The following is a 19,598-nucleotide window of genomic DNA, read 5'->3' as shown; positions in this document are numbered from 1 at the left end:
AGTGGGTCTGGTGTGCCACGAAAGATGTGCATGCTAAAAAGCACCTCATACCCACTGTGAAGTATGGGGGTGGGTCAGTGATGCTGTGGGGCTGTTTCGCTTCCAAAGGCCCTGGGAACCTTGTTAGGGTGCATGGCATCATGAATGCTTTGAAATACCAGGACATTTTAAATCAAAATCTGTTGCCCTCTGCCCGAAAGCTGAAGATGGGTCGTCACTGGGTCTTTCAGCAAAACAATGACCCTAAACATATGGCCAAATCTAAACAGAAATGGTTCACCAGACACAAAATCAAGCTCCTCCCATGGCCATCTCAGTCCCCAGACCTTGTTTTGTTGGCAAAAGGGGGTTGTACAAAGTATTAACACCAGGGGTGCTAATAATTGTGACACACATTATTTGATGTCAAATATTTTTTTCTTTATGTGGGATTTTTTCCCGACTGAATGAATGCACTTGTATTGAAGGTTGGATTTTTCTCTTTTTTTCCATTAAGGTCCCATATTATTTGAATTAAAAAAAATATTAGAAGCTAAAAAACACATCTTTTTCAGGGGTGCCAATTATTATAATTATGGAGGGCACTGTATATTTAAAGTGTGCCTCCTCCGTCTGGATAGAAAAATTCAGTTTTATAAAAAAATATATATATATAGTATAAGTTATAGTATAAATGTTATACTATATGGAAATATTTTTTTTATTCAACAGGTTACAGGTTACTCAACAGGCTTTATTCTTTCTAAAAATAATCAAACCATAAAAATGCAAAAACAATAATATTAATGATTTAAAAACAAAATAGTATAATGTAGACTCATGGAAATGTAGTCCAGTCAATACACACACACAGTAGGCTATGTGCCAACTAAACATTTTTATAAATTACAACAGTATAAACGTCTCTTAGAACTACTCCTTATAATAGTCTGTAACTGCCTGATCTCTTGCCAAACCTTCAACCCATTAGATGGTGGTAATGCCCCATGATACAAGGGGTAAGCTGCCAACACAAAACAAGAATAACAACTTCTCCCCTTACTTTTAGGAGCCACGTCAACGCAGGCAGGTGCTGCCCCCCAGCGGCAGGATTCTCTTCAAATTGGTCCCGTGAAAAATCATGAAAACAGGACATTTTCATGAATTTATAAAACCGGGCTGGACGCTACGGAGAGGACTTGAAAACTGGACTTGTCCGGACAAAAGACGATGTTTGGTCACCCTAACATTGACAGACAAGCACATAATTGTAGAGGCTACAAGGACATCACCATCTTTGTGATGATAATATACACTCACCAGGAAAACTGTACATTATTTCCAATTAGTTAAACTCACCTGGACACCACGAACTGTATGAAAAAAGTTTTCCAAGCGTTTAAGACAACACGCACCATTCTAAATGCAAACGGCAACGCTATGCTAACGTTACAAGTTACATTTTGTGTATGTTGGTCACTCAGCGCAGACTGTTAAAGGCTAAAGCAACATGGCATATCTAGCAAAGATAACACAAAACTTACCAAGCAGCCCCTGAGATATGTTTCACAAAAGGCAAATCTGGAGCCTGGAGAGGACCGGTGGGTAAGCGTGTGGGCGGGGGCGTGGGGTATAAGCACGTGACATGAGTGACACGACCAAACACTGCTACGATCGTGCCAACTACACAGGCGATAACAAAATGTCACACATTGCCAACTTATGACGGAACTATGGCGAATTTTCATCTCGTTCTCGTCTTGCCAGGCGAAAGCTGGCATCCGCCTCTTTATGTTTGTCTCTCAAGACACGTTTTTAGCTCGTCGTCACGAAATATTTTCGTTATCGTCGTCTTTGACGAAGACAAAAACTACAAATCATAAAAGATGATTTCATGGATTATATTTTCTAAGTAACTATCTATGATGAAAATTATGCATCCCACTCAATTGCACAATCAATCGTTGGCTATCCATATACTTCTTTGCCTCACCTTGTGGTCATACAGAGGCCTAAGACGCTAATCTGTGCTGAATGTCAGCTGAGGAGCAGGCGGGCTGCCAGGATAATTAACTTAAGCACTAAAGAAGGACATCAAGTAGGACACGAGGACATGTTGGTGACATTTGTTTAACTCGTGAAGCAAGCATGTGTTCGTCAGGTGCCATCCACATTTGTAAACTTGTGACCACCCAGTTTCAAGGGCAGGCAAGGCAAATACTAGTGAAGTCCCATTTTCTAAAAGAATGTAGACATTTAATGAAACTCGCTGATATCTTGATTTATTCATTACATTTTATTTAGGGCCATATGGATATGGAATTTTTGGGGCGTTGTTCCCAAGGGTGTTGGTTTGGTCTCAATATTGGTAGTGACGATATAACAGCATAACTTGCATGTACACTTTTCCTGGGGATGGGAGATTAATAAAACCAAACAGATTGGGTGAAAGGGGGTCAGGGCTATATTTCTCACGAATATGAATGTAATTAATTGATACGCTATATGACAAATGCAAAATAAATCTGTATTGAGTTATACGAACTTTCACACTGCAAATTTATAACGTCTTAATCTGATAACATTTCTTAAATCTGGTCGAATAATTTTCTCCATCTTGTTTTGAGAGTCAAATACTAGTTAACAGATTAATATTAAGTGTCTAACGGTACACAAAAATCTCGGTCCAGTACGTACAGTAAGAAAACAAAATGCAGAATATAAATGTGCTAGTTGTTTATTACACTTTTGTGCTTTCAACAATCGGAACATTAGCCTATACAAAGCTAGAATTCTGCTCAAAAGGTAGCGGGTATTTAAACATAATAATCCAACAACAATTTGCCTTTCAGACGCCACATATTGGTCAGCTTTCTTTCTGAAAGAAAGAAGAAAAAAGAAGTCCTGTGCTAAGGAGAAAAGCTGTCCCAATGACAAAGATTTTAACATGTATTTTACAAATGAAATGCCTCAATGAATCTTTTTCTTATGAACAGTTTTCAAAAGTTTTATTGGATTTTCTCAAGTTAAAGCGCCACACAGAAATTAATAAATTTAATTGTGTAAGCAGGATCTGTGTATTCTTATTATTTAATTACAGGTTTATTATTTACTGTAGTATGTGTTTATATTTTACAAATGTGATGTAGTAGTCATTTATATTGTATATTTTATGTTGTATAAATTTAGTTCCTATGTGAGTATTAGTTCCTACTTATTTTGTTGTGGTAGGAGGGTTTTGTATTGAACACGGGGCCATGTTGGTTATTATTATAGCAGAAAAGACCGCAGTAAATCAACAAAGAAGTCAACTGTGCCCCGATCTACCACTCAAGAGATCTGATGGACTCAAAAAGTGGGTTACGATTGCATATTAGTTTGAAAATTGACCGGATCCACCGTATTTTTACACGACTTCCGGCCCAATCCTAGCTACCGGTAGTAGTATTGACGCAGGAGGGTCGCGTCTCGTGTCAAATAATAAACTCTGCCGTTCTTTACGCGTGCGTCGTGTTGCGCAGCTTCTGGGACTGCTGTACATTGGCTGATTGACTTTAAACGCCCGCGTTTCACTGCGTTCTCACGGCAGCCACGTTGTCGCGCTGTTGAAGTTTCTGGGTTATATACTGCCCTACCATGCTGGTCCTCATTATAGTGGAGAAAATGGAGTAAATCTAATCTACACAAAGAAACTGTAACCCGATCGACTCACAGCCTCGAAAAGTAAGGGTTACATTACGTCAGAAACTCGTTCGGTACGCCTCCGTTCCAAACCGAGCACCCCGTGCCGAAATGGTTCAATACAAATACTGTACATGTACCGTTACACCCTTAATTAATATGTCAGATTATTTCACTTAAATATTACTATTACTATTTGTTCTTATTAAACCCATACATCTGAAAGTTGGTCATTTTTCACCAAAATCCAGAAAAATCTGCTTTCAAATAATGTTTTGAACGATACCTATTTTTGAATTAAGAACATTTCTGACAAGCTTTTTTTTTTTTTTTTTTTAAATTATGCAGTATTTTTTGCATCAAATAAGTATTTTCCGCTAGTTATTTTTCTTAGTTCAAGAAATCTAAGTGAGTGAAATTCAGTTGAAGCACTGGCAGGTCATTTCACTTATTTCTTCTGGATTTATACTAAAAAACAAGGGAATTTAACTAGTTTTAATAAGGTGTGTTTTTGCAGTGCATGTGTATTGGTTCAGGTAAAAACTACTAAAACATTTTGAAAACTTCCACAATCAATGTCTGGATTTTATTAGCAAATTTAAAAAGCAATATTTGAACATAAATGATATTAACATACACAATAAATATAGAAACTTGTTAATAATCTCTTAATTATTCAGGAAGCAAGAAATATAGCACGAAATAAACATTTAAGACAACTCAACATTGAAATAAAGGAATTTAAATATAACTGAAAAAATGCCTTAGTCAGGGAATAACAAAAATAACTAAAAATGGAGCCGTCCTTCAGGCAAAACATAACTGCTTTAGTCCACAAGCACAGCCCAACGCAACAAAAAATGAAAGTTTCTTTGAGCTGCTTTAACTGCATTAATAAAATAAAAATGAAAATCGGGAAGATGGGGGGTAAACCTCGATTCACTACATTTATCACAGTTTAATTAACGTAACAGTAGAAAACACATACACCAGAATATTTCTCTAAAAGCAGCTTCCTACTCGAGTTCGAGATATTCACAGATTAATGTTATACTAACTCTGATGCAGGTCGGACTTTCGGTAGCAAAATTAGTGGTGTGTTCCCCACCTCCACAACATTGATGTCTTTTTACATTGCTTACAGTGGCTGCTGCTGGTGGGGGAAAAAAACTTAAAACTCCAATATTCCTTATCTTCAAAGGAGGCGGAGGAGGCTGCATTATTGTATTTGTGTCAGGGCTGTGATTTACTATGTGTGTGTGTGTGGGGGGGGGGGGGGGGGGTGCGTGTGTGTGATCAAGTCATCAGCCAATCAAACGTACGTTTGAGGGGGAAAAATGGGACTGGCACATTCAGCAAGTGAAAAGGGGTCAATGTAAGTCTGAACATAATGAAAGTACTGTAATTCCCTTAATAACGGTAGAGTTAATTCTATCCTTACAACATATGGGAAGACCATCTAAATTACTAAATTAAAAAGTTGTTTTGACAAGTAATTTTAGCAAATTAAAACTCATATCGGCTTAATATTGTCCGCATGAAATAAAAACTTGGTTATAGAATACTTGTATCCAGCTAATTTTTTAAAGATATACCGCAGTGGTTTTGCCACATCCTTTTTTAATCAACCTCTATTATGCAAATAAGGTTGCTAAAAGTTGGAGGGGACAATTTGGGCATCCTGAAAAGTTAGTTATGTCCCTATGCAAAGCCTATGCAAACCTACGCCCTTGGTTATTACTGATTTTGATATTTGACAGAAAAATCTGCAAATATCTGACCATTAAAAGAAAAAAAACTTTTAATTATCTTTAAGTGTTGGTGATAACTTTTTTTTTACATTTCAAAAGAGCTAAACTAATCACTTGGTTCTTTACTTGGCTTTGCCCTCTAGGTGTTAAGTTTGAGGATTGGAATAAGTGGACTGCAATGCCTTGACAATTAGAAAAATAAAAGATTTAGAGCTGTTGTAGAAACATACAAAATTAATAAATGAATGTTCTTAGAAACAGCATGTGAATGGTAAAAATCAGACTTTGATACTTGGTTAGAACAGGTCAACAAATAGTGACTGGAAAAATCTTTTTAATTTGAAAATTGTTCCCAAATTGTTGTGAATAGTACATTTTCAGTTTGGAAAGATCTGAATCAGTCATTGTCAAGGAAGACAAGTTATGTGGGAATTACATTTTTTTTTTTTAACTTTCATGACTCGACAGACATGCAGATTGTTTGGACTTTGAGTGGTTTCAACTGGTAAATAAAAATTGACATTTGGATTATACTGTATTTTGAAATATTGATATTTTATTCACATATTGGGTGCTGTTCAACGACAGGATTAGGCTATGTGAGAATGTAAAAATGTGGGTATTTCAACATGAGGTGCATTTTAAAATTCAGGTACTGATCATTCACAAAACAAGCATTTCTTACTAGCAACAGTTTTGTTGTGGAGGATTGTATGGTCAATTATGTGGAATTTGGCAGAAAGGTGACTGGTGGGTTCAAATCAGTCTCTGACCCACCTTTGTGGATTTATTTAGTAGTGTCTGTATTTAGCAGTTAACGAGGTTTTTCCTAGTGTCTGCATTTTCTCCGGTTCCCTCTGTCAATCCAAAAGAACCTACTTGGGAGGTTTAGCTTTTGACGTCCAAGACATCACAGGTACACTCAGACACAAAAATAACAGCATCAAGACAATACTCAGATTTGAGAAAGGAAGTTTATTAGAAAAAGAGAATAAAGCATGAAAAGTCATCTGAAAGCATTTGTACAAAGAGTAAATGCAGAGACTAACGAGGCCATGAACACATCTTTTTAAATTAAAACTATAAGACCACCTAAATTGCGTTTCGAAGCTAAAATGTATGTACACACACGCGAGCCATAAGAATTGTCAAATGCACTTGAGGCCCTTTTCTGGACCAGAGGAAGGTTGCTATCACGACTAGACAAATTTCTGGGTTCTACTCCGGGATTATCTTCATTTCTCGACTTGCAACAAATTCGGCGTAATGGGCTTTTGAGTAGAATTTCAGGATGAGGCCAACCCTCCATCTCTCGTCTCATCCTGAAATTCATCCTGAAAGCCCCAACGTTTTGTAACATAAATAGGGATCCGACAACAGACTGGGAGACATCAGCATGTACAGATGCTTCGCCTGACCACCTCCCAGTCGTATCATTTGGCCCCTGCGGTGTTCATCTTTCCGCGATGGTGCTTGCGGACCTCCTCCATCAGATCTTTGAGGTACTGGATTTCACGGCTGATGGCATCTGCTCGCTCGGCCAACTCTCTGTTCCTGGTCTCCAGCGCCTCACGTTCCACGGTTAGCTGCTCCTGCTCAACACGCTTCTTCTGACGGTAGCGTGTGGCCGCCGTCTTGTTCTGCTCCATCTTCTTCAGCTTCTTCTCAACCAACTTGGGCGCACCAGATGACGACTTAACCTTGGCTTTCAGGGACTGGGAGAAAGATGTGGACAAAGCATCGGGCCTGGCATATGGTTTGGCGCGGGGGGAGCCAGCGGACGACTCAATGCCAGAGTCGCTGTCACAATCGCTGGGCGGCGAAGTCGGGGTCTCCAGAGAGACCTCTGGCAGGGGTTCAATAATGGCGGTGAGGGGTGACTTTGTGTCGGTCTCACTCTCAGAGAACCCCGGTGAGGGAGGCGGAGCTGGAGAGCAGGGTTCAGACTTCATGACCACTTCCACAGAGCTGGCGAGGGGCTCTGGCTCTTCTTCAGTGGGAGCAGCCTGGAAAGGCTCTGGATCCAGATCCACGTGGGAGTGGAGGCACGCCAGGAGCTCCTCAGGTGAGGCGGGGGACTCGTCCGACGAGCAGGAGCCAATGAGCGACTCTAGGTCAAAGTCGCCGAGATCGATCTTCTCCGACATCCAGTCCATGCCCGCGAAGGCGTCGTCTGGAGACACGACATTGCTTTTGTTAAACATGGCTATCCGCCAGGATTAGGGGCCCGGGTCGCTAGCGGAAATGTCATAGCGAAAGGAAGACTCACTCAACTACTGCGTCATAGCTATGTTCACGCACTAAACACCACATGCCCTGGTGCTAGCAGAGAATTAGTGTGGTATGTATGGCCGCTTAAACACACTTCATAGCTCCGTGCATCAACATTCGTGATTTTTGATCATTGTTATTAATGGTTCAGCAAGTATGGAAAATTACGTCAGCCAGTCTCCAGGAAGCTAATGACTCACATTCCGTTTCTACTACAGCAGCCGCTCACATCCAATTAAGTTTCAAAATCAGTGTGAGAGTCAGTTAAAACTGGATTTGCTGGTCTGAGCAGACTGTTTAAGCCATGTTGCTTATGCCTTCCTCATGTCAGGAGGCCTGATTGGAATTTCAAAACCTACTCTATTTAAACAGCTCAACAGAGAATCAGGTTATAAAATCAAAAATCTTTACATACAACTTGATATCCCAAAAACTTAAATCCAAACAGAAAAACACCATCTTTAAACATTATACTATACATTTTGATTATTTTCATTCAATAATGACAAACGTTTTGGATCATGCGCTACTTTTCACAAACATAAAACCAGTCAAGATCTGAACAGTCAAGTATGGAAAAAACCTTTCTAATGTGATGCCTTGTAAAATTTCATAACCTTCAATGCGGTTTAGAACTCCTACAATTTACATGAGGACATTTATGTTTTTGATACCAGTGTTGTTAATAACCGCGTTAAGAGTATAGCAGCGTTACTAACGGCGTTTTTTTCCCCAGTAGTGAGTAATCTAATTCATTACTTTTCTCAGCTTTGCAACACAGTTACCGTTACTGAGGATGTAAAGGCATGTGTTACCATGCGTTACTAAGTTGGTTGAATGACGTGAGAAATGTCTAAGAGACAAGCAGAAAGCAGAGCGGGAGTGGGGCGGGGGGGAAAGGGAGTTGTGACGCCGTTGCAAACACGATGCTAGGTGGCTCCAATTATACCAGACTGCAGCAGACACCAACAGCCTACAAACTATGCCCACATGATGCTACAGTAGCTATCACATGTATATAGAACTAGATGCGAAATGATTGACTCGGCGGCGTTAGTAAACTACCACCATTTTAAAGCACACTTCTCAGGAAGGCTCTGTTGCAGCAAACCTAAGTAACTTTTTTATCTAAAACACTCCTAATTCAGCAAAATCTTGACTTGAATCTATCTTTAAATGATGAAACAGTTTTAAAACTTTCTCATGTCTAAAGTAGACAGAAGGGACCTAATGCAATAACAGGAGCAATTTTAACAACTTTAACGGTTGATTCACAACGAACTTCACAGTGTGACCTATGTTATAAAAACAGTTCAATTAATATAAACATATTTGATGTGAAAGACGTTACAGAATGGATCATGTATTAAGTATTAACGTGTAAAAAATGAAAAGTAAAACCAGTTACTTTGCCAAGTAACTAATTAGTCTAACATTGAGGTAATTGAGTTACTAAATTACATTTTGCGAGAGGTAATTTTTAACTAATTACTTTTTTAAAGGAGGATTAACAACACTGATGCACTAAAAAGCAAAATCCAATATATAATATTAATTATGTTCGGACTGCTTTTTAACATCCATTAGGTTTTATTCATGACTCAAAAATATACCCATTGAATGTTTGTTATTCAAAACTTGAGAAAAAAAAATGCAAGAAGGCAAAAAATGCTACATTCATTTTTTTTACCTCAAGCCATCTTTAACATTCCAAGCTCACCTTGGGCGTGGTCCATTCCCACATGGTCGTGTAGCAGGCCGCCAGCCGTCAGCCAGGGCAGAGGACTCCCGTCGGAGACTGCCTTTGCTTCCAGGAAGGAGGAGGTGGAGGGGTGACCAGAAGGTGGGGAGGAGGGCGGCAGAAAGGTGTGATAAGGGGACAAGGATAGGGAGAGCGGGGGCGAAGCAGGGACCTCGCCACTGAGCGAGGAGGAGGGTGAAAGCGCTTCCTCTTCATCTTGGTCCAGAAGGGGCCCCATTGGGTCAGCCATCAGAAACGAGGGCCCTGTGGAATAGTCAAGTGTTTCACTTAAAGTTGCCACTAACAACAGTTTTAATAGTCGGTTAATGTTATTTTTCCTAATTAATCAAGTGGAAAAATAACATTTAATTTAAAGACCACAAAGAGCATGATGTTTACAGAACTTAAAGTCTAAAAGTACAGAAAATGCTCAAACATAAATCACTTCTGATTTGAGTTACCGTTTTGGTTGGGTCTGTAAAATTGCAGGGAAAAGGCAAAAACACCCTCATTGTTTTCCACTTTTGGAAGGGGTGGGGGTGTTTGTGTATGCATCGTTTAGAGATGTCGACTCTGCATTTCGATGTAAAGACGTTTTAATCTACGGTGCCACTCACCTGAGCACAGGGCCTCCACGGCCTCCAATGCGAGCATCATGGCTGCTGCGTGTGGTCAGTGATAGGTAGGGTAAAATAGTGTGGACAGGTGTTTGTAAATCGAGACGTTTCGTACTGCTGTCGGCTGCAGCAAAGCTGAGGGGAATTGCCAAGAGAGACCTGTAGAGATACATAAAAAATGGCCAGTCTTAACAAGTAGAAAACATTTTCTTTTTAATACTTCTATACAAATCATGCTCAAAACCCAACAACACACAAATAGTTTGCTCGAATTGTTCGCCAAGACAAATTTGTCTTATTTTGCAACATTCTCACAAAAATGTTCATATTTTGTAAGTAAAACTGCCCTCAAGCGTGATTGGGGTTGTCTTGTGGAAAAAAATATGCACAAACAATCACATTTATGCAAAGTTTAAATATTTTTGTTTTCTTGCTTGCATGCCACCGTCATTTCAGTCCTCCTCCAATGTAATACTTTATCCACTTAAATGCCAAGTTAATATTGCTAAATTTTAAATTCTATGAATAAATGAACATGTAATATATTTTGTATCTACAGTAGGATGGTTATTGAGATTACTTTTTGTAATAGAGACATTTTGAAATGAAAAATGTCATACATCACTCCTACAACTCACCGTTGTATCTACAGTAGGAGGTTTACTGAGATTACTTTTTATAATAGAGACATTTTTTCCAATGAAAATACAACTCACCGTCTTATATATTTAAACAAGCACTAGTGTGTGAAGCACCGAGCATACAACCCTAACAACAACAACAACAACATTAGCGGCGACTATCGCTGTCGTCATTACAGCTACCACTTTTTGAAATTGTACACCTATTTCTGAAGTGTAAATCAAACCAATAAATAAGTATTACCTACCACGTAACATCTTAATATGTTCCCATATTGTGCCATTTATTTCACATGTAAAACTAACTTCATCAAAGTGCCTCTTTGCATTTATGTTAATGGAGGTTGAGTTGCTGGATGAATGAAGAATCCCAACATCTGAAAACATCTAATTTTGAAAAAAAACTGCCCCCCTCCCCCCCACTACCGACATAAATTAGCTAAATATTTTTTAAAAAATTGTAACTTTCATGTTTCACGTCTGGAGAGTGTAGTTGAAACGTTCTCAGAATAACGGTGGGGGATGGGAGGTTAATTTTAGCCAATCCAGGGCCAATTCTACAACCACGTGACGTCAAGAGTAAGAGCCCGCCCACGTTCCCCGGAGTACATTTCCTAATTTGGTCATGTAGAACACCCGGTGACCACGCCCCCCGGAACTGTTCAGCCCGCCATTTTCCTGTCAAGTACTCCGCGGGAGCGCCAACGGCTTGCACGCCATTTTGACAACGCCACGTTGTCAAGTGTTTAATGTATACAAACACGAAAATAGGCGTCGAAATAAAAGCAGAGTTCGACGACGGCAGACAGTTCGTTTGGCTGCCATGTCTGACAAGCTACATTTATGTGAACACACTAGGCATACGAAGCAGTTTACAGATTATAATTCGATCGCCTCGGCGCGACTTCCTACAACTCCCCAAATGGTACAAGCCAATTGAATTTAAAAAAAAAAAAAAAAGGCATAGAATGCGTTATTTTCAGTTTTGATGGATTTTAAAACCGTCGTTTGTTTCCTCAAACGACAAGAGCGTCACTCAAAGCCAAGGAAAAAAATATTTACTTACGCCATTTTGCCAGAAATTGCCAGTGCACTTCGCCGATGCCCTGCCCGTTTGATGCCGCTGCGAGAGTTGCCGCCACCTGCCTTTAAACTGCCATGTTGATGTTTGATAGCTAGCTGCCAACGGCAACAACAACAAAGTGCAACACGAAGAAGAGGACGCAGACTTGTGTGTTAGAAGTGTAGGAGCAGCTTATATATCACCGAAGCACCATGAAGCATATCCCTCCGCCATGTGTGTATGTTTAAAGAATTTCAGCGCGAGCGAGCGGTGCTAGTTTGTCTTCCCGGTCACACCCGTCTTAGCTTTACCGCCGGGCTGTACTGGACGACAAAACAGGCGTATTTCAACTGTTGCAGTGTTTTCATTGGTTAAAGACGCATTGTACGTTCCAATGATAGGTCATATGTGAAGTGTATACATTAAATGTAGGTCAAGTATAAAACGTCAACATTGGTTGAAACTTAAAAGAAACCACATCATAGCGAGGTGTAGCTCCAAAATGTAAAAAGTAGTTCATTTTACGTTATTAACAACACATGTACGTGTGCATACATGGTACTTTATTGCTTTGTCTGCTTCATAATGATAAATTTCCTCACCCACTTGACATACCGAAAGGAATGTGTGCGAATAATTAGCGAACTCTATTAGATCCGGATAGTAAACAAAATAGTGCCAAGTGCTTCTAAGCACTAAGAGCGTCTTCGATGACCCAAGACGACGAATTTGGACACTTGTGTCCAATAAATGGAATAATTTCTGTTTCTGCGTTAGTGAATACCACAAATATGTGTCCACTGAATTAAAATAATACTTGGAATAAACCAGAAATTCTTGTTTTAGGCGGAGTCAGGGGAGGTAAGGAGCGTGACAAGTGGAGCTTGACTACACCACGCCCTGGTGTCCGATTGCTGCTACTACAAGGCATTTTTTACAAGCATCAAAAGGGACGTGTACGATAGAACATTAACATTTTGATGACTTCTTCTATCCATGATGCCCACCCATGAATAAAACTATCAAGTTAAACAACAACGTAAATGTTAAGTTACCTGCCTGTTTCTGAGAATGTGCTTGTTAATGAACAAATCTGAATTTCAAAACGATTGTGATATCACAATGGAGCAGACTAACAAAAATTCTAATATATCCACATCTTGCATGTTGGCAAATTAATAGCGGACTAAATCGCTTTGAATGCCAACGAATAATAAATTTTAATACAGGTGAGTTAACGTTAACTGAACAATTTGGGGTCCCAAATCATATGTTTTCATTCTGAGAGTTCAGTGTTTTTGGGAGGAATTATTTTTGTTCAGTTCCACGGTCCTGCCAAAATATTCCTTCTGAAACTGCTGAAACTCCTCCTCCGTGAACACCGACTTGGTCTCTTTGGGCTTTTGAGCAACAAGGTTCTTGGGACGATCGCGGGACTGTCTTCCTGTATTGTAGTTCTGGATCTGAAGTGGGAAAGAGTACCTGGTCATTCCTTTATGCATGCATGCATTTTCTGTTATTAGAATATCTAAGCAGATGGAAAACCTATACAAAATATTATTATCAAAAAGGACATCTCACTTTCTTCGTGTCCGAATCTGTCGCCTTGATGCTAGTTCTCATGAAGTATTTGAGGTTGACCTTCATCTGACTTTCTCCCTTTTTCTTCTTGAACTCCTCTAGAATAAGTCACGCAAACCCAAAAATAAATATGAAATTAGAACCAATAAATGAAATAATGTTTGAACAAAATGTTGATGAAGTGCCACACGCAAAGATCTATCAATAATAATAGATTTTATTTGAAAGTCCCTTCCATGAAACTCTACAACTGAACATACAAGAGATGAAAATAAAGTAAACAAAAACACTGATTAAAAGCAAAGTCAGGGTATATCAAAATAGTAGGGAAGAAATCATAACACAAAACAACAGAGGATCAAGACATCAAACCCATTCCATTGGGAAGACTGGTCATGTTTCACTGCCATTGACGGCGATACACATCCAATCCTATTTGACTGAGTTAATATTTCAAAAATAAATACAGGTAGTCCCCGACCTAACCCGAATTTCCATGTAAATCGGAATTGACCCTTTAAATACACCTAAATACCCTCAAAATCTCAAAATAATTGTACCAAAACATGTATTATAGGTCATTGTAATGTCCTCGCCAAGACTTTTGAACTAAGTCCTTGCTAGGCAGCGAGTTAAGCTCCGAAATGACAATGTCAGGTGTCTGTGTGGTTTGCTGACTTCATTCAGCTGCTCATGACATCAAACTTGCAAAATGAAACTAAAAAAAAAAATTAAATCGTTTCATCTTCAATAACAGCAATTCAAATGTGTGTTTAAAACTAGCTGCGGATACAGCAATAACAATCCACACAAACGATTAGCATGTACATATCAGTTAGCGTCCGCACATCATCAAAAATAATCACATAAACTCGCCCCAAGTATTTGACCACAATTGAAAATACACAATAAAGAGTCCAAAAGGTGTTGCCTCTGTGGATGCTTCACAAGCAACAAATGTGCGCGCAGGCTTTATCCCCCCCCCCCACTCACTCAGCTGCGCTCTTCCTCATGTGTCCAAATATGTACTTCTTTGTGTGCGCTCTTACTCGCATGTGGAAGTACTACCTGCTCAGAACAGAATAGAGACAAAAAGGCAGACGAGACTCCAGCGTCGTAAAGTCAGAATCACATAAGTTGGGTATGTCATAACTGTATGTACATTTTTATAAAACATAGTATTTTTTACTCGATTCTGACACTTGGAAAATGATGTGATCGGACTTGATTTCTGATTAGTGATCGGGTCGGGGACATCCCAGGTCAAAAATGAAAAGGTTTTTGCACAAATAGGCTAATATGATGAATCGCTGCCATCTCCTGGCTTTTGAGCAGCACTAAAATATTCTCGACCATGTGGAGCCACATCAGACCCTACTCCACCTGAGCCTTTGGGGGAAATAAAGCATCACTGGCGTGCCGACTTCTCTTTGGCATGAAAGCTTTGGATTCAAATTGATTGATTTATTTGTCTTAGGCTACGTTCATACTACAGGTCTTAATGCACGAATCTGATTTTTTCATGTTTTTCCGCTTCGAGTGAGGCATTAACTTGACGGTCTGAACGTGACAAGTCGCATAGAACTGGACCATTTCAAATCCGATCTGGGTCACTTTGGTATGTGGCTCAAATCCGATCTGGGCCACGTTTTTCCAGACTGTTGCGGCGGTCTGTACTGACTAGTCTCGCAAATCGGAATTCATGCAGCAATTACGCCATCAAAAAGCGAGAGAGACGCTACGGTAGCGGTGCAGCTGTGCATTATCAGCGCCTAGCTTGCCTTGAACACGGCTTTCTCAGAAGGGTCGGACTTGACAACAGTCATTAAAAAAATAAAAATGGGTTGAGGATAAGCCTGAGAATGATCGGTTTTCCGTCTGCTCCATATAAGCAATATTTCAACATCGCTTACACGGCCGAGAGTCGGGGCAAACTGCCCGTATGTGTGTGAGACATGCACGGACAGTGCGTGCATGCTATCGATCCATACACTTTGAATATAAGCCTAAACTGGGATTATTTATGTCTGTTATTTGTGTCCTCTTTTTAAAAAGAAAAATATGATATCCCTGGAATGATGGATGACAGCCAGCATGTGTGGTCTTTTGTTTTGATGCTTCTGCGCATGCGGGTCGTCTTGCTCAGCGCGTGTTGGACTGCGAATTAGTGCGCATGCGTAGTACTTAAAGGTCTCAATGGACAAAGGCAGTCTAAACGGGCACGCCAAAAAAGCAGATATGACAAAAAATCGGACTTGTGCATTAAGACCTGTAGTATGAACTTAGTCACTGAATGAGTTCAGATCAAAATTTTAATTTCTGTGAGAAGCAAACATTAGGATTATATTTTAAATATAAATTGCCTAGCCGTATATTCATGGATTGGATAATACTGACCGAGGGCACATTTGACTCGCTTGTCCTTGACCGTTGCTTTGCTCTTGGATTGCCCGAGTCGACCCTGCAACCGTTTGACCTGGCGGGTGACGCCCTGGCGGTTGGTGCTCACCATCGCCATCGCTGCAGCGGAGCTGGGCGTCGTCACCTTCTTCTTAGCCTTATTTTCACCTGGCAGGAAACAGCACTTATATCACTCAAGTTGGCACCAAAGCCCTCAGCTTTCCCACTTCCTCAGACACCATTCTCGACCATAATCGAGAACATTAGCAATGTTTCAGCAATTTTAAGGGTAACCCCTTTGTTTCTCCATCTTTGCAATTAATGCAGTTTAGACACGAAGCGTTTATCGAATATGAGGAATGCTAGCGTGACCAATGCCTGGACATGTCCACTTTTTACATCCTGTCTGGGGCGTCTGGCGGGGTTTTATAAATTCATGAAAATGTCCGGTTTTCATTACATTTCGCGTGACCAATTAGCGTGTGTTCAAATTGACTGACACTTTGCACAGAATACTACGGTACTGTGCTGCCTGTGGCGCGTTCCCAGAGAGCCTGCCCAGTTATGGCTCCCTGACAGAATTTAGAGCAGTGTTCCATTGTGCAAGTGCATCTTCACAGATGAACTGCAAAAATTCCCCATTACCGTCTCGGTCGGTGCAATACAATTTCAAAGACACTTCTTGCAAAGGCTTTCATACTTATTTGTTGGGCAACCAAAAACTGCTGGGAAACTTTAGCTCTACAGCAAAGTATGCATGGGCAGACAAGGAAGAAGAAAAGCATGGAGGAGAATAAAACAAGGATGAAGGAGAAAACTAAGGACTAAAATGACATTTTTTGTATGTTAAATTAGTATTGTTGTAAGGCAGGGGTCAGGAACCTATGGCTCGCAAGCCAGATCTGGCTCTTTTGACGGCTGCATCTGGCTTGCAGACAAATCTCCTACTATTAAGAAAAAAAAAAAAAAAGTTTCATTATACTCCTTTGCGCATTGCGTGAAACTGCGACAGTCACCAGTCATATGCTGGTGTTGTGCAGTAATGAGCAGACGTGACTTTTGCGGCATATGTTAACTTTTTTAATGCTCCGACAGCACTCGCACAGTTCGCACTAGATATCATCAAATAACAACCTAGATGTGCTACGTTGGAGCCCCCCCCCCCAAATCCCATGCCATTGGCTGCGTGAGCCCAGGGTGTTCATGAGACACGTAGTCCGTATACTACAACCGGCGACTTTCGCAGTGATTTTAGTGGGAAGGTGGCAAACATTCCGTATTGGCCCAAATATAAAATGGCGTTTTTTTGCATTGAAATAAAGACTGAAAAAGTGGGAGTCATCTTATATTCGGGGTCTAGACATTATACCCATTCACGACGCAAGATGGCGCCAAATATCATTGAAGCGAATGCTGAACTTGAGGAGTAATGTTCTGTAATGACAGATCTCAGCCACTCTCAAGTTTAACCAGTTTGCATTATTTTATTGCAGTGTTTTTCCTTATTCAGATTTGTTTCAAGACTACAGTCACAGTTAGACCTCACTTTGATGGTTAATGCAGCTATTGCAACTTTGTTGTCTTATCACAGTAGATGGTTTATTTACATTTCAAAAACCAGAAGCCATTCATTTACGAATGTGATTGCACTTTAGTTTACATATTTAAGTGTTCAGATATTAAGAATGTGGCAAAATAACATGCTTTTTCTCTCAAATATATTGTTATAATCATTTGTTTCAGATGTACTGTAATTATTTTCAGTATAAAAATTAATTTGGTGTTCAAAAAGTCTTTTTTCAAACTTGACTCTTGAAAAAGAGGGGGTCGTCTTCTAATCAGGGCCGTCTTATATTCGGGCCAATACGGTAAATGTCGTGTCTATATTTTCATTTATCTATCAATCGCATTGGAAATGCAGATGAGGCAGAGACACTGTTCAAGTGGGGTCGCTGTATTTTGCTGTCGAAAATAGCGGCCGATGTACGCATGAGCGTGAAGTAAACTTCCCTCGTTTTTAGTTGAGTTTTCTGCATTTGTCAGCTAATTTTAGAAACCCTTTTGAGAAGATGGGAAAAAGAAAAAAGACGAGGTGTGTCGTACTTTTCAGCGGGAACTGAAAGAGGAATTTGCCTTTGTGAAGAGTTTTTGTCAACTTTTTGGACAAAGACCATCATGATGTCAAATCAAAATCAGGCAACGCAAGTGAAGTACATAAATACAGCACCGTTTTTTTCTCTCGCTTTGGATGAGTCAACAGACGTAAGCCATTTATCCCAATTCAGCGTGATTGCAAGGTTTTGACTATGAAAGGGACAACAAGAGGAGAGGATTTATTCAAGTCCTTCACTGAGTTCGGTAAAGAAAAAATTCTACCGATGGATAAACTTGTTTCGGTGTGCACTGATGGTGCTCCTTGCATAAGTTTCTCAACCCCTGCATGAAGCTTAACCCCACCAGGTATCAACCAGACGACAGAGCAATCAGCAAAACCATGCAGCACCAGAAGTCGCAATAATGGTAGGAAATACTCATCATTGATTAGCAACAGCATAACAATGTTATTAAAAATAATTCGGAGACTAACCCAAACCCTTGTACTTTAAAAGTGTTGAAATGAGAGAAAATACACACATTACTTGTATTTTTAGTTTTCAACATATTGTATGGCTCTCACTGAATTACATTTTTAAAAATGAGGTGTTCATGATTCTCTCAGCCAAAAAGGTTCCCGACCACTGTTGTAAGACTATTGGTTGATTTACATTTTTTCCACTGAAAAGAACTATTTATTAAAGCTGGACTTTGAACAGAAAAGGTATTATTTATAACATTGCTTCAGATTATTTATTTGTACAGTAAGAATTGAAAAGATAACTATTACTTTGTTCAAGGATGATTCGCTAATACAGATGAGGCATTTTTTTTAACGTTATTTTAAGAATAGCAAAACCTGTTGAGTAATCTTTTATAATTTGAATTGGTGTCTTTGGTTATATAGCTATTATTTTGTTATAAAATATGATTTCCTATGCATACGGAGGAGGCAAAGTGGCAAACTTGAAATATATTAGAGTGACACGGCATCTTTGAGTGAACTTCTAATATCATTTATGTATCTCGAAGCCGGGCCGAGTGTCCCCTTTTATGAAAATCAAAATATGGTCACCCGAAGTAACGCGCTACCCTTTTTACGAACTTTGGCTGAAAAACGTTCGTCTGCTATAGCCTGTAGCCTCAACACTTACTTTTAATGTCGTTGCTTAGCAGCTCCAGTCCTCTCCTAATCAATGACGCGGACATTTTGGCCTATCTTGGTCGTTTTGCTTATTTTTTTTACTCGTTAAAAATTAAGAACGCTCGAACATGTGAGCTTGATGTCAACATCCGGTTCGCTCACGGTGTGCGGTGTAAAGTATCCGGATGGAACAAAAATCCAATGCGTTAATTCCGACTTTTAAAAAAAAACATCGCCTCCATTGTTGTTGTTTTTTGTTTGTTTTGTTTGTATCTGAACCTATTAGTTAAAAAAAAAAGGGGGGGGGACATTTTTTTTTTCATTAATTTGATTTTAAGTTTTAGTTTGTTTTACTTTGAATAGTTACTGTAGTAATAGTTTGAAGTGTATTATTTTTGTATTTCTTCTCTGCGCTTCAAATGGTCTCAAATTATATTTTTGGGGTAACTTTGAAATATTGCAAAGCGTCAGCTGAACCTTCTGTGTGCTTCAAGTTGTGTTTATTGTCACTAGGCATGTGCCGGTATGATATTCTGACGTATGATAACCTCAAACCAAAATATCACGGTATTGTAATTACAGCTTTAAAATGTGCAACTTTGACATATATGGGTTGAAAAAATATTTTTAAAAAA

General features: G+C 39.5%; 2 protein-coding genes across 2 annotated transcripts; both read right to left on the bottom strand.

Moving 5' to 3' along the window:
• Nucleotides 1-6,366: 6,366 nt before the first annotated feature.
• On the bottom strand, nt 6,367-12,009 carry atf4a (activating transcription factor 4a). Its single transcript, XM_057844475.1, has 4 exons — nt 11,748-12,009; nt 10,041-10,199; nt 9,403-9,687; nt 6,367-7,584 (listed from the first exon to the last, which is right to left on the bottom strand). The coding sequence occupies exons 2-4, from the start codon at nt 10,078-10,080 to the stop codon at nt 6,845-6,847; spliced, it is 1,065 nt and encodes a 354-aa protein (XP_057700458.1). The 5' UTR covers nt 10,081-10,199; nt 11,748-12,009; the 3' UTR covers nt 6,367-6,844.
• Nucleotides 12,010-13,031: 1,022 nt separating this feature from the next.
• On the bottom strand, nt 13,032-19,135 carry rps19bp1 (ribosomal protein S19 binding protein 1). Its single transcript, XM_057844477.1, has 4 exons — nt 18,974-19,135; nt 15,723-15,893; nt 13,326-13,423; nt 13,032-13,207 (listed from the first exon to the last, which is right to left on the bottom strand). The coding sequence occupies exons 1-4, from the start codon at nt 19,026-19,028 to the stop codon at nt 13,034-13,036; spliced, it is 498 nt and encodes a 165-aa protein (XP_057700460.1). The 5' UTR covers nt 19,029-19,135; the 3' UTR covers nt 13,032-13,033.
• Between the last annotated feature and the right edge of the window lie 463 nt (nt 19,136-19,598).

The sequence above is a fragment of the Corythoichthys intestinalis genome, chromosome 8 (genome assembly GCF_030265065.1).
Source record: "Corythoichthys intestinalis isolate RoL2023-P3 chromosome 8, ASM3026506v1, whole genome shotgun sequence".
Classification (NCBI taxonomy): domain Eukaryota; kingdom Metazoa; phylum Chordata; class Actinopteri; order Syngnathiformes; family Syngnathidae; genus Corythoichthys; species Corythoichthys intestinalis.
Note: the sequence above shows the minus strand (reverse complement) of the source record. Positions and strands in the feature narration are given on the sequence as shown.

What these genes read in the sequence shown, in the direction of transcription:
- atf4a (XM_057844475.1), bottom strand. Translation starts at nt 10,080, where the DNA reads ATGATGCTCGCATTGGAGGCCGTGGAGGCCCTGTGCTCAG. An exon ending in CGTGGAGGCCCTGTGCTCAG is followed by an intron (nt 9,688 to 10,040) that starts GTGAGTGGCACC and finishes ACTATTCCACAG; the next exon opens with GGCCCTCGTTTCTGATGGCT. An exon ending in GGGAATGGACCACGCCCAAG is followed by an intron (nt 7,585 to 9,402) that starts GTGAGCTTGGAA and finishes TCGTGTCTCCAG; the next exon opens with ACGACGCCTTCGCGGGCATG.
- rps19bp1 (XM_057844477.1), bottom strand. Translation starts at nt 19,028, where the DNA reads ATGTCCGCGTCATTGATTAGGAGAGGACTGGAGCTGCTAAGCAACGAC. An exon ending in GCTAAGCAACGACATTAAAA is followed by an intron (nt 15,894 to 18,973) that starts GTAAGTGTTGAG and finishes GTTTCCTGCCAG; the next exon opens with GTGAAAATAAGGCTAAGAAG. An exon ending in CAGATTCGGACACGAAGAAA is followed by an intron (nt 13,208 to 13,325) that starts GTGAGATGTCCT and finishes TTCCCACTTCAG; the next exon opens with ATCCAGAACTACAATACAGG.